General features: G+C 38.6%; 1 protein-coding gene across 1 annotated transcript; it reads left to right on the forward strand.

The window, feature by feature from the left end:
• Window positions 1–750: 750 nt before the first annotated feature.
• Window positions 751–14,632, forward strand: LOC141939012 (kinesin-like protein KIF20B; the record flags this gene model as incomplete). The annotated part of the gene is made up of 13 exons (XM_074858038.1): window positions 751–821; window positions 1,762–1,831; window positions 3,290–3,446; window positions 3,943–4,029; window positions 4,156–4,263; window positions 4,462–4,600; window positions 6,822–7,006; window positions 9,016–9,064; window positions 9,711–9,905; window positions 11,348–11,459; window positions 11,907–11,978; window positions 12,488–12,634; window positions 14,442–14,632. Coding segments are annotated over exons 3-13 (1,441 nt in total), but the record flags the coding sequence as incomplete, so codon positions are not given.
• Between the last annotated feature and the right edge of the window lie 585 nt (window positions 14,633–15,217).

Consider the following 15,217-nt stretch of genomic DNA (forward strand, 5'->3'; position numbering starts at 1 on the left):
TTTCGGTTTTGTTTGGCAAGCAATTTCAAATCCAAAATCGCATCACTTTCTGCTGTTAAAACACACCGACTCTTGCAACATGGCCTGCATCTGAACTGAAATCAAGCACACATCTCTTACTGATACGACACAACCTCTGTTTAACGAAAGATGGGATATAATCTTAAAGACAACCTCATCAAAGCAGCTGATACAGGATCTGTGTAGAATTATTCTTTTACAGAATTGCTTGCACTAGCTGGCATTTTCTTCAAATGAAAGACAAACGTTTGGTTTTGGTAGTTATTGACTACTTTCAAGTTACTTTTCCTTTTATTTCAATTTAAAACAGGCAGACATTCTTTATTAAAGTTCAAAGAATTCCTGTCTGAGTCTAAAGAGAAACTTATGGTGATTTTTGTTACCTAAATCCGTACATTTCCATACTCTGGGTGCCTGCAACACAGAAGCCTCAGAGAACACCCCTCGCAGCGCAGCGCGCCCCCACTGCGAAGCCCAGCCGCCGCCTCAGAGGAAACCTCCCCCCCGCACCGCCAGCCGGGCTGCCCGGCCCGGGCCCGGCCCGGCCCGGCCCCGCCGCGTGCCCCCCCCAGACTACATTTCCCGCCGAGCCTTTCGCCGCGGCAACGTCCGCCCTCCCTCGCTGGCGGTCGCGTGACGGCGCCGAGCTCTGCCATTGGTCAGATTTGAAAAGAATCGCGGCCGTGCCTTAGTTTTGTTGGTGAGTCGCAACGGTTGCTAGGGCCGCTCAGCAGAGCCGAGCGGCTCTCGCCTGGCGGAGGTCGGTGGCTGGGCTCGCTCAGCCTGCCGTGCGCTCTCCGGTAAGGGGTTGTGGGGCTGTCGGACTGCCGGCCGCTCGCTAGAGGAGGGAAGGAGGCGGCGGTTTCGACCTCGGGGTCGCGGAGCTGGGAAGCGGTGCTGGGGGGTCTGCGTGGCGGGCGGTGCTGAGGGGTCTGCGTGGCAGGCGGTGCTGAGGCCTCTTCCCCTCGCTTCTCCCCTGGCACTACGGTGGGTGAAAACTTGTGGAGCGGGGGATGTGTGTGTGAAAACTTTTAGGTACTGCTGAGGGGCGTGCAAGTCACGGGTAGCGTCCAGGGCTATGACCAGGCCATGCGACAGTGTCCCGTAAGAACGGGACAACACTGCGAAGCCTTGCAGTGAGAGATTGGTAATTGCGGAGGAAAACTTTTCTTTTAAATTTTTTAAAGTGTAAGTACTGATGCGTTATGTTTCTTTATAAGCTGCCAGCTGTGAGGTTTGGAGCCTTTTCAACCCTTGTGCTGTCTGACAGTGCTACAGGTTGTGTGTGTACCGTGACCAGGTTTTGCTTTGTGTGCCATTCTGGATACCCTTCTCTTAAGGTGTCTGCAGCTCTAAACTCTGTTGTCACGATAAGCAGAATTACAATAACGTATCCCAGTATACAAGTACATTTTAGAGGCTACAGCCGGGCAGTATACCTGTTTACCCCAGAACATCTAAGGTAATTACAGTGCTGTATGACACAATGTGCAGACAGATGGACAGTTTGCATCTTGTGTTTTACATGCTATTAGTGGTTCAACCTGACTTATCTGAATGCTGGGCTCATATGAATGCTTTGAATTCCAGCTTTACATACATAGCTTAATGTTTGTATTTTGCCCCTTAGGTAAAAAAGCACAGAGTGAGAGCATAATCTCGACAAATCACACTTTAAAATAAGCTTATATTTAAAACAACTAAACTGTCAGTTACCTAACAACTATGTTTCCTGTCAAGGTCTGGTAAGAGTTTTGCCCTGTGACTTTGTGTAGCTGATGAGGAAGACTTCTAGATCGTGACAGCACAGGTATGTTTCTTTCCAGTAGTAGCTTATTCCCAACTTGGTGTTTGTTCAAGCTTTGTCAGTATTTCAGGCCAAGTTTTTCCTGGTTTTCATATAGTTGTCTGACAAAATAAGAACTGTAGATTAAACTAAACATTGCTGCTTAGTTTATGTATAGCTTTACCTCATTTGCCTCTTGGTGAAGTTTGTCTGGCTTCATGAAGCCTTGTATCTGCCTTTTACAAGCTAGATAGTCAGGCTGAACTGTTAAATGTTTTGACACCAAAGTGCTGGCATATTTCAGGTTTTTTGCTGGGCGGAACAAAAATATTACGACTGCTTAATAGGCAACACCTTTTCGAACCAGCCCTGGTCTGTCCACTGTTTTAATGAATGCTGTGTGTTCTCCATTAGTATTTAGAGACAAAATATATATACGTGGCTGTAGCATAGACATGGGAATGTAGTATTAGACCATTGACTCATCATGTCCAAAGCTTCAAAACTGTAGGAGACCATGTGGTAGATGTCTAATTGCTGGAATGCTTGCTGCCATAGTCTATGAGCCCAGTGAGTTGCTGTCATAGTCTGTGAGCCCAATGAGTTAAACTTAATTTATAACAAAAGCTGCCAAGCCACGTCTGTAACATCACAGGAAAAAGCAACTGGAGAGTGAAGGGCAGACAAAATACGCCAATATTTTGAAATAAAATGCACTTTTTAAAGATTATTTTGAAATCTACCTGTCTACTATCAACGCTGAATCAATTTACTTTCATTTTCTATAGCAAATTTTCACTGCCCAGATTCTGAGATGCACAAAAATCATTAAATTTTGGATTAATAGATGAATTGCTGATCTATAAAATGACTGAAAAAGTTACTAAAAAACAATTCTGTAACTTGCCCTCTGGCATGAGGTCTAATTTTCTAGTGTCCCCTTAATAGCTAAAACTATATGCTAGTCTTCAGAATTTTTCTGAACTCTGTCATGCATTAAGCTACATTGTGTTATATTTATAATACCAATTATTTATCAGGTCCTGCAGAGATAACCATGAAGTCTGGGTTACTCTTGCAATGAACTTTTATTCTAAATGGACACAATAATGGGATGATGGAGAAACGGATGTGGAACAATATGATTGTTTGGTGTTTTTATTTTTTAATTCTATCTTCCTTGTCAAACATGGGTTTTAGCAAGGTTGTGGTATATGTGTAAGGCTTTTTCCCTCATAAACAGTTGCTTTGCATTGAAAGAAGAATGGCTGGTCTTGTTTCATCGTGATGTGAACTCCATTGCAGACCCTCTCCCCAGCTATCAGAAACTTGCTGTGTAAATTTTGAATAGGATAAAGAAAGCTTTCTCCTTAAAGAAACTGCAGCTATCAGTTTCAAATTGGCTTGTCTTATATAAGAGACTTCAGAAGCTCTATGTTATGTGATCAGAAAACAAAAGAAGGATTTTATTTTATCTCGCAGGATGGAACCAAATTTGGATAAAGAGGAATTTTTCAGACCATCCTATATTGCTAGTGCTGAGCCACTTCAAAGAACAGGGCCAGTAAGTGTGGAAGACCTTAAAACAGATCTCTCTGGTGATTTTTCTTTGGTTTCTTCAGACTCGGACACAAGCCAGGTAAGAAAGCTTTAACGTTTGCATTGTTTGGATATTTTTTAATAAGCTTAGTCTTTTCATCAATACGAATAATCAGAATTTTACAGAGAAGATGAAAAGCATCTTTAGTATGTTTTTAATTTGGAGGAGATAGATAGGATTAGACTAAGTTGTGTGGCACTGCATTGATACCTTATTGGGCGCATCAGTCTTGGAGCAGCTTAATCATAGAATGTTTTTGTGGGTTTCATTCTTGATTTCTCATTGCCTTAGTGTCGTGTGTGTGTGTATATATATATATATGCTGCAAGATTATGAACTCTTAAGTTATCACAGCGAACTTCTGCAGAGGCCTAAGCACTTGTGAAAACTGATGTAGTGAATTACTTTTGCTTCTCTTGTCATCAAATAAGTCTGTTCAAAGTAGCCTGGTGAAAATAAAACTGCCTTAAGATGCTAGCTATCCAACAAAGAAGCTAGTCAAATTTCTAACTTCCTTATTTTTTTTTTATTTAAGAGGAACGTTTTGGAGCCTAAGGGACACATACAAGTTTGCCTGCGTATTAGGCCATTTACATCGTTGGAGAGAGAAAATGAATTGCAGGTGTGACATTTATATAACTTGAAAATACCTTAAATGTATGCTTGGGGTTTTTGGTTTGTTTTTTCCTCTAAGCTGAGCTTTTCATACACTTTTCATGCCTGCATTGTTTCTGGTTCCTTTTAATAGAGCTGTGTTTCGATTGAAGATTCAACAAGTGTCATACTGAAGCCACCCCAATATTCTTTGAGTCGACTGAGTGAAAAAACTGTTGGACAGAAGTTCACTTTTTCACAAGTAAATGAATTGTCTTTAAAAATTTTTAATCTTTTCCTGGAAAAATTTGTTTAACTTTATATTATTAAATAGCAATCCAACTAGATTTTTAAACTGTCAATAGTCTTTAAGATTATAAACATACAGAATTTAAAGGATTCTTTAAAAGTCTCTAATGATTGCTGAAACAAAATAAAGATGTTTCTTGGTAATGCTCAGGTGTTTGCCCCTGAAACAACTCAAGAAGAATTTTTTGAAGGCACCATGAAGCAACCAGTGCAAGACTTCTTAGATGGATATAATCGTCTTATTTTTACATATGGCGTTACAAATGCTGGGAAAACCTACACATTCCAAGGTATAAGTAGAAATGTGTTCTTGAATGAAATTCCTTTTTTTTTTTTTTTTTTTGAGAGGATTACTTCTAGCAGAAATATTATAACTCTTTCCTTTATTTAAGCTGTAGGCCCTGTACATTGGCTTCTCTTGAATAATAATAATAATAAATAGCCTTTGAAAGTCTCCTTCCATAACCAATATCACTAAACTGCCAACTGACAGTCACTGCCAGAGTTTACGTAAACATACAGTGGTATTGCTTTGTAAGGCTGTAATAATTTCAACCAGGTGTATGTGACTTCTTTTTTCCTCCAAGTATCTAGAGGGTGGAGGGGGGAGTTAAGAAAATATGTGTTCTGTATATCAGAATGTGAAAAGTGTGTAAGTCCAGACTCATATTTTCTTAATCATTATTATAAAGGTCATATGCATCTTATATGCATTGTCTCCAAATAAGGAATAGTATTTGAGTCCGTTTCAATTATTACAGGCAGAGCATAAATGTTTTGAAACATATTTGAGTACTTCCAAGTATTTCTGTCTTGTCTCGAGTTTCTGAGTTTATCAATAATATCCTAGGAGACCTTGTCTCCTGATGTACTGTTTCTGTACTGTTAAAGCTCAATATCCTTTCTGGTTGGAAGATGTCATTCTTTAATTATTTTCCAAAACATTTTAACAAATAAGGTGGCGTGATTTAGATGGAAACAATTTCTCCTATAATAAAATGGCAGTTCTAGATTCTATAATGCTTATTTTATACACAGAAGTAGTAGAAGGACAATATGTCTTATGCCATATGAAATTGATCTTTATTGAAGTGACATTGTCTTCTAAGTGATCTTCTGTTAGGTAGATTATAACTAAAGACTACTGCCAGTATTTTCAGTTATCATTAATCTGGGGCAATGATGGCATGCTCTGTCCTAATAAATAATAGGTAAATAACAACCCCCCAAAATTCCTAAAGTGTACAGTCCCGCATGCTTAGCTAGTTTGGGCTATATTGTGTGGGTTTTCAAGACTTTTTGATTCATGTCTTTTCAGACTCTGCAGACTTTTTCATGCTATTATATTTTTCTAGGACTTAACTATCAACTTGTGATAAGAACTGTCAGGGCAGAATGTTGCCTACGGGGTGCCATGATTTCCTCTTCTGTTATTCCCAGTATTGTCAATATAGCCTTTCCTTTCTGGCAGTACATGGCAGTCTGTATTCAGTCAATGGCAAGGGACTTAAGTGAAAGATGCAACAGTTTTTTAGGACTGTTTGTTGTTTGCCAGTGACTGCTACTTTGTTCATGTGAGGTTGAATTACAAGTGGCATTACGAGAAACAAAAAATTACGAGTAGATGAGGAGAAACAAATGTAATCCAACAGTACTTTAGTATGTTATTTGGTTCCTAGCTTGGTGTTTGAGTGCCAGCTAGATTTTACATAGGTTCTGACTTGGGCAGCACAGCTAGTGCTGTAACTGGTGAAAGCCCATCTGTCTCAGGAGCGGTAGGAGTTATCAGAGGCTGGAAGATAATGCTGTCAGTCTGAGACAGGATAGTTGTTTCTCTTCCATTCTCCCCTCTTTCCTCTCCTCTCTGGTTTAGAAATCAAAGTTAAGTGAACCCTTTTTAAACTTGCATCTGGATTCAGAAAGATCAAGTGTTCACTGAGGCTTTTATCTGACTCCTTTTTGCCTTTCATGTGCAAAAGTAGGATGCTTTGGTAGGAAAGGGTCTGGGACAGGGAAAGGAGTGAGTCTTCACAAGGCTTCTAGAACTTTTTTGGTAGGGTCTGTGGAATTAGTACAGGACTGCAGCTGAGAGAGGAGTCATCAGTTGTATTTGCAGATTACTTCCTTGAGAGAGAGAGTGAAGGCAGCCTATGAAATGCAATTGAAAAACTGCAAATCTCTATTGAATGTGCGTTGGTTGTGGTTGGTTTGTTTTTTGTTTTTTTTCCTTAAGGCTAAGTTTATGCAGAACACCCCATCAGTTTTTATGTTCTGCCCCTTACTGTCTAAGGGGTAGAGCATGAGCTGTTGCTGAAAGCCAAATACCTTTCAGAACACTAATGACATTGCTATTACCTTGAGAATAAAAAACCCACTGCTTCGTGCTGTAAGTGGCCTCCAAATCCATCATGTATGCCTTGAGATTAGAGTTGCTTATCTTTCTGTCTTTGTTTATTTGTATATCTTGTTCACAGTAATAATTAGGGTCTTTCTTTGGTATGTTGCTTTCAGGGACAGAAGATGACATCGGTATTCTGCCAAGGACTATGGATATGTTGTTTAAAAGTATTCAAGGGAGGCTATACACAGCAATGGATTTCAAACCCCATCGGTGCAGAGATTATATAAGGCTGACTAGAGACCAAGTGAAAGAAGAAACTGCTATTAAAAATTCAATACTTCGCCTAACAAAAGAGGTAGAGGAGCACTTCTTTCTGTACTGACGAGTACATGCATCTTTAGATAGCTCAATGTTACCATGTTCATTTTTCAATGGGAAGCAACTCTCTGTATTTAAGTATGGAAGTGTCTTTGCTGTCAGGTAGCTCTTCAGATGAGCAGCAAAGTGAGCAATATTGCTGATGAACCCTGTTCTGTGAATTTCTGCCTTGTGGCTGAATACTTTATAGAATGTAAACACTAAGGTTTTTTTCTATAGTTTGAGCATCTGATAATTTATCCTCTGGGGTTACTGGTGCTTAATAAGGATGGAATGCAAATAGTCTCGCCATCTGCGGGGATGCTAGTAGGTCTGCTCCTTTAAACAATTTACTCTCTTCCAGGATACTTGAAAGAAATGAATGATTTTGAGGTTGTTCCCCTCTTCCAGTCTATGCCAATAACCTCAAAGGAAGCAAAGGGTTTTTTGGAACAGCAGAGCTATAAAGCTGTTGGATTTCTAAAGATTTGAATTCAAACAGGTTTCTGCTGGACTTTATTCTTAAACAGTTCACTATTGAGTAGTCCAGAAATACACTTCAGTTTCATGAATTGCTTGGAACTCTAAAGCTGTTTAGTCCAATTACAGTTGTGGGGATTTGTATTTTGTATAAGCATATCTTTTTCCTGGTGTCTTTAACTCTGAAATGAATGCAATAATGTAAGAAAACTGAGCATATGCTAGGAATTGGAACTAGAAATGGATTGCAGTGCATTTTTTATTTTTAGTGAAAAGAATTATCTGCCTAGTGGTATGCTGGGTTATAATACAGTGGTGTGGCTGTTGTGGGATGGAATCTATCTGTTACCTTGATTTTTATCCGAGTTACTTAACTAGAATTCTCCAGTGTGGAAGGCAGGTGGCAGCAGAGTTCTTCAAGACTTCACTTCAAAAGCACAGGCGTATGTTCTATCTAGCTCTAGCAGTCTTTAAGGGCTTCAGAAAAAACGATCATGTATGTGTCCCCTGTAGTTTTGCCACTAAATCTCTAAGCTGAAGTATTGTTCTTATAACAACAGTTTTCAAAGTTTGCACCTACTTCAACAGAGAGAGGTTTGGGTGGGTGTTTTATATGCGTAAAGCTTAAACCTGAAAGTTTTGATTACACACGTATTTAACTATTTCAGGAATTGCTTTATGGAATCCCAGCTTTATATGATATATGCTCTTGACAAAACATTAAAAAAACCCAACCCAAATCACACCTGTTTTTTAATCCATGTTTCTTCTCTTAAGCATACTGGTTTTGGTAGACGAGTTGCACTTCTTTGCAGTTCTGTGCCTAAAAAAACCAAACAACCAAAACTAAGAGTGGGAATGGAGTGTGTGTGTATTAACCTCTATCTGTAGGGATTTGTTTTACTTTGTTTTTTTTTGTTTTTTTTTTTTAAGAATTCAGCAGAAGGAAGTTTTCCTTCTCTTTCTAAAACCTGGGCTTTATTTCAACTGTGATACAGCCTGTATCATGTAGTAGTAAGTTGTTCACTTAATTTCTTAAGTGAACAAGTGTTCTACATTTACCTCTATTTCTGAGAGTTGACCTAGGAAGCTGTAAGATACGGAATCCTGAATTAGCAAAATACCAATACTAAAAAATTTCCAGACTCTCTAGATTCACCAGGTTAAGAATAATGTGTAAACTACAACTGGAGTTCCGCAAATCATCCTGTTAAATCACCCTGTTTCTCTGTGGGGTCCCACCCCTCTATTTTTCTGTGGCTAGTTTTCCTCTGGCTCAGGGAGCTGAAGTGCTCTGTACTGTGATAGGGCCTGATGTAAGGGAAGTGTCAGGGATGAGTATTAAGGTAAGAACAATCCTTTCAATAGGAGTGAACAGGTGCATTGAACTAGACATGATGCCTAGTCAGGATCTTTGTATTGGCATATTGCAACTACACTGTATTACTGTCTAGTAGGAGCTGTTACAAAAGGAACTGGTGATCTACTGTCAACGATGTATCTTAAAGCCTCTGTTCTCTTTTGTAGGTAGACCATCAAGATAGCACTAACAGCAAAGCACCAGTTGGTTGTAAGGGTATGTTTTATATTAAAGAATTGCAATTAAAGCAGGCAAAGAAGCTTTCTTAAAGTCAACTGACTTCTGGCCTATGTTAATAATAAAATGACTGCTTGGCATTTTTATATGCCTGTGAATTGGATAGTGATCAATTTATCTGGCCAGAAAACACAAGGATAAAATGGTTAGAAGTTTACCTGAACAGACATTAAATGAGATGAAACTATGGCAAGGAAAAATAGTACTACTTATGCTATGGTTTCTAGTGGTATCCTGACCCTGTATGTAATTAGATAAACCTAATTCTAGCATTTAAAAACTACCTAAATACTAGGTTTGCTTTAAAATGTTAGAATGATATGTACTTGTCAGTTTGATTCTTTTAAAGACATTGAAGAGACTTGAATAATTCTAACAAAGCTGCATGTTTTTGATAGAATTTGCAAGTGGGAAAGGAAGTGGTAGATGAGGTGTCTGGCAGATATGTAGGGTAAGCATGTGACTTCCAGATATTTAAGAAAGGGGAGAAAAGTTTCAAGGGATTTTTGTCTGGGGTAAGTGCTTTTTAGAAGGCTGCTGTAATATCAGTCTTCACTTATTAATTTTTTGAATAAAGTTTATTTTACAAGGTCTATACTGACTTGTAATATTTTGTACTTGACAGATTTGGAAGAACTCTTAAAAGGCTCAGAACAATCTAGCACAACTGCGAAAAATCACGTGAAATTTTCTCTTTGGGTTTCATTTTGTGAGATTTACAATGAATGTTTTTATGATCTACTGATTCCTATGTCAAATGACAAGAAAAGAAAAACACTACGCCTTGCTCAAGACATCAAGGGATGTTCTTATGTAAAAGGTGATTAGAATACATTGCAAATTGCCAAACGTGTAATTTGAGAAGTCAGTCTTCCTGTAATAATATTTATTTCTAGATTAGAAAACTCCTAACTGTATTCACTGTGGCACCAGAAATGTCTGCCTTGGGTATGAAAGGCAACAATCTACATACACAGAAGTATCTGTACCTTTAATAGTGTTTTCTCTCTGTTGTTAACTGTAACTCTTAAAAGCCTGCGTGCACTCCACTGACTTGATATTTCTCTGAAATGGGAGAAATATTGAGAACAATTGACAAATTTTTTAGTGTTTTGATTTTTTCCATTTTCTTAAAAAAGACTCCAAATTCTTACCTATAGTTATAATTGGCTCAACAGTTCTATTTTGTTAGTATTTTCAGAGAATATGTGAGAAAGTTCAGTCTGACTGCAAATTACATTTTACAGTACTCTAATGAAGCCTGTGATGTGATTTGTTGTGGGTTGGGGGAGGCGGGGGGTTAGCAGAACTCTAACAGTTCAGTGTTTGTTTCTGGCCATGGAAATAACAGGTTTCAAATCCTATTTGATTTATAGGTTCTTTGGAAAATCAAGACACCAATTCTAGATTAAAGGCTTTTTTGGAGGTGTTTGGCCTGCTCCTTTTATCTTTTATATGCCAAATTATAATTCAAAAAGCTGAATCAGATGATAAACCCAACTCCTTCATTTCTTCAAAGACTAGAAGAGGTGTGAAGTAGGAAATAGTCTGCTTTGAGCTATGCTTCAGCATAATCTCTTTTTATAACATTTGGAGGTATAAGGCTGTTCCTGATGTTCTTGAGGAAAACCAGCTGATGATTTTCTTATTTTTCTTCCTCACAGCTGGTATTTTTGCTAGTACAATTTTGGTGACCTCTAGTTTAACAGAGGCCATAAAGTTCCATTAGTAGGGTTGTAGGTATTTACTCTAGCCCATACCAAGGTGATATACAGTCATCATATTGCAGACAAAATTCTTCACTGATTTTCTTTTTTTTTTTTTTTTTTTTTTTTTTAACTTGATGGCCCTGAAAGATGTCTAGGTGATTTTCCCCCCGCACCCTCAAAATCGTAGGCTAAACCAGAGAAGCTGTCCAGGTAGAATTCTGCCTTGATGAGTATGAACATAGGGCGTTCATGCTCATATTAGACCCTGTGCTTTGGCTTTTCAGAGTGGAGGCTAAGGTTGCTCACTTAATTTGGATGGAGCATATTTCTGTGTGCTAATAAGATGAAATGATGAGAGATATGTGCCCTTCCTTTCCCATGGAAGGAAGAATCTTGATTTTGTCGTCACATAATTTCTGTCTGAAGCATGCTTAGTAAAATGTTTTTGTCTCAAATAAACGTATTATTCTTGGTGTGCATACGTTATCCCCTAATCCCTTCTTTCTTTTTGATAATGATATTTACAAGATTACTGTGTTTGTTCTTCCTAAAGGTCTGCAGTGGGTTCAGATTTCTGATTCTAAAGAAGCTTTTAGACTTCTAAAACTGGGGTTGAAACACCAGAGTATCGCAAGCACGAAGCTAAATACTTTCTCCAGCAGAAGGTGAGAAACTTTTTGAATAGCACTGGGCATAGGATGGTGTCTGGGAGGAAGGGGGAACTAAAATATGGATTGTGGCTTTTAGGAGGGGAAGAGGCTTTAACAGGGTCTAGATATCTAGGTTTGGCATCCTTTAGCACTGTGTGACCCAATGTTTTTAGTCAAAAGGATTCAATCCGTCAGTAAGATGAACCTGTACAAAAGCTAACAGATTTATCAAATACTGTCCTTCAAGCAAAAGCACTTAGCTTTATTCCATCTAAATGTCTGAGGAAAAAGCAAAATAAAGGCTACACCAGCATCTCTTTAAAAGTTTGTATCTGATAGAGTATATGCTGAGACAAGTTGACAGATTCAACAGTGTTTTGAACAGATGTTGTGGAGGCTAAAAATATTTTGAAGGTATTAGTCTACTTTATCTTCTCTGCTGATTTAAACTTTTCCTTTTAGTCACAGCATATTCACAGTTAAGATACTAAAAATTGAAGATTCAGGAGCCCCACAAGTCACCCGAGTCAATGAGTAAGTTCAGAGCAGAGACCCTCTCTTCTTTTGTGATGAAGTTGTCAGTTATCTTCTGTGTTGGTGTACTGGTACTGACTATATACCCAGTGCTTCCTGGTAGAAGCTCATGCACTTTCTACCCACTTCCCACTCCTTTTCCCCACTTTCTACAATCATGCAGTACTTGGCCCTCTATCTCCAGCCATCAGGTTGCAGTGCTGTTCTATATCTTGTCCCCTCTGTTCAGCACAAGGTTCTGTTAGCCTGCTATATACCTGAACTCGTCTAAGTCCTCAAAAGGAAGAGGATGGCGGGGGCGGGGAGGGGAAATAAGAAGTGTGTTGGGAAAAGATTTGTCAGGAAGTAATGTAAAATTTGATTGGGAAAGCAACACTGAAAAGAATGGAAGTGTTTGTGCAGATGAAGATCAAGAAATTCTTCCTCTAAAAACAGTGATCATTTTAAAAAGTGAATAATTTGTGCATGTTCTAAGGTAAATAAAGGGAGTTTTCCTTATCTGTTTTCAGATTGTCACTGTGTGATCTTGCTGGTTCAGAAAGATATGCCAAGACCCACAATGAAGGTCATAGATTGAAAGAGAGTGGAAATATAAACACCTCTCTTCTGATTCTAGGCAAGTGTATTAACGCACTCAAGAATTCTCAACAGTCAAAGTAAGTCCTTGTACGAATTGCAAACTGGTTGTGGCTTTTAGGTATTACCTACAATGTTTAAAATATGCAATGCTAATACTAAGTTTTTGGTGGAAATGATGTATAGACTTGTTGATCTACCAAAGTTATCTTAAACTTGCCTTGTTCTGCTCTTTAAATCATCAATTCTAATCTCCTTTAAGCATGCTATTGTATATTTTAGCAATTTAACTTTACTCCTCTGAGCTTGGTTTATCAAAAAATCAAACTTTGGAATAAGTTTAAACCCCCCTTTTCACCAGTGTCATAGTAAGTGTCAAATTTTTAGCCTTTTATTACTCCTTACGAACTAACTCAACTGTCTAATACTTCTAGTGTAACATTTTTTCATCAGCAGAACATTGCTGTGCTATCATAACTGTGCACCATTTGACAAAATTTGTCTGTTTTTTAATAAATACTGACATAACTTTTAACACTCTCCTCCTGATCCAGCTAACCATATGCAGACAAAAGAAAGCCTTCCTGCTATTTATGCCCTACCTTGGGGATCTAAATAAGAGTGAAATAATACAAGAAGCTAGTTGTCTAAAAAACAGTACAATATATAGTCACAGCTGGATATAACTGTCCAGGAACTGCTTTCTCCACATGTTCTCATTTGCAGCTCTATTTCTGTCCCAGAAGTTAAATGAACCCAGTCTGCTGATGGATGTGCTTTGCCAAATTCACTTACCCCGTAGCACTCTTCCTGACAGCCTGTTCAAAGTCTGTAACACCTTAAGATGAAGAAGCTTTGCTAGCGTGTGTTCCTGATTATGTTCTGTGAATTTACAGTCTGTCTTATTTTTCTGTTCTTTCCAGATAGGAAGGATGCATTAAAACTAGCGGCTGCTTAGAGGGCTGTTAATGTATTCAGAATGACTTCTTCTGATCCCAATAACTTGGAATTTTAAGAGATCATGCTTCAGAGCATTTCTTCTATATTGTTAAAGTGTTAATACATGCCCTTTGCAAGTTGAATAGGAAATAGAAACTTTCTTAAAATTATTTTGGACTACCAGTCCTGCAGCAAAGCTACTTATGAGCTGTCTATGTACTCTGGTAGGAGTGTCGCTGCCTTCCTGAGTTCTGTAGCACTGTCCATGTAACTGAATAGCTGTTATGTGTCCAAAATGCAGGCAACCTATTTGGTGGCAAGTGTGCGTTCAGTCATGTTTTAGGAATTCTCATAAAATTTCCTATAAGCATCAAAAACTACATCCCCAGCTGTTAAATTCAAGGGCACAAATTGTGATTTTTTTTTTTTTTTTTTTTTTTAGGAAGTGCCAAACTGCTGGGAGATTAGGAAGAAAGTTCTGAAAAGTATCTCCATGTGTTTGGTGTATGCTCATTTTCTTGCCTAGGCACTTGCTCTTGTCCATTCTCAGAGGCCGGATACCGAGTGAGAGAGATCTCTGATGATGTTGGATACTGCATGCCTAGAACTAGATATGTTCTCTTCATTAATGTGGAAGGGAAGAGAGAGGTTGGGGTATAGTTTGGTGTAGCATGAGGCTGTGTGACCTGCCCACGGCTAAACGTTGAACACTTTCAGTTTAAGTGCTCCCATTGGTTATATTGCTATAGCCTATCTAAGATAATGGCTAAAGCCACAGTCACAACAGCCACATGGTCTCTCTACAAACAGCTGCATCTAGTCCAAAACAATTTTAATTTATTTAATGACTACTACTTTAATAAATATTTTTAAGTCTTCATGCTGGGTAGCTTTTACACTGACTGGAAATTATTAAACATCTGGTCATCTGTTCTTTTGTCTTTAAAGGTCGCAGCAGCACATACCCTTTCGGGAAAGTAAACTAACTCATTTCCTTCAAGGATTCTTCAGTGGAAAGGGGAGTGTATACATGATAGTAAACATAAGCCAATGTGCTTCAACGTATGATGAAACACTCCATGTGTTAAAGTTCTCGGCCATTGCACAAAAAGTAAGTGTGTTGCAGTTTATCTTGATCAGTACTTCTGATTTGCCTTTAAAGAGCAGGTTCCCTCTCTCCTAAGAATATGAATTTAGTGACTGGGTTTTTCTGTCTCATGTTGCAATCGTATTTTCTGATTGCTCCTAGTCAGGCTTTATTTCCTTGTAAAGCTTTTAAAAAGGCTTTGTTGGGACATATATTTCCTATTAAAAATCCGTAATTCCCATAAAATATCCAGCCTGACAAGACACTTGCTATATTTGGAAGAAATTCCATGAGATCTGGGTGAATTTTTCTTCTGTAGTCATAGCATGCTCTCACCTAGTAGCAAGTCTAGCTGCCCCATATACTACTGCTATCTTAATGTGGAATATTGCTCACCTGAGGTATGTAGGTTGAGCACCAAAGAGAATTTGAAAGGTTGTCTTTATGTCCTCAGGAGCTTCAGTGGGAAGGTGGAGGTTAAGCAGAATGAGTAGGAGTAAGTGCAGGGATAGAACCCTGGTGGAGTTGGAAGACAAAAGTATTGGGGATCAGTGCTGCAGCCTTAATGGAAACCATGGAAAACTTCTGTTGACAGTTAAATATGTTCAAAGGACAAGAGATCCAGGCCATTAGAATG

Source organism: Strix uralensis, unplaced genomic scaffold (assembly GCF_047716275.1).
Source record: "Strix uralensis isolate ZFMK-TIS-50842 unplaced genomic scaffold, bStrUra1 scaffold_498, whole genome shotgun sequence".
Lineage (NCBI taxonomy): Eukaryota > Metazoa > Chordata > Aves > Strigiformes > Strigidae > Strix > Strix uralensis.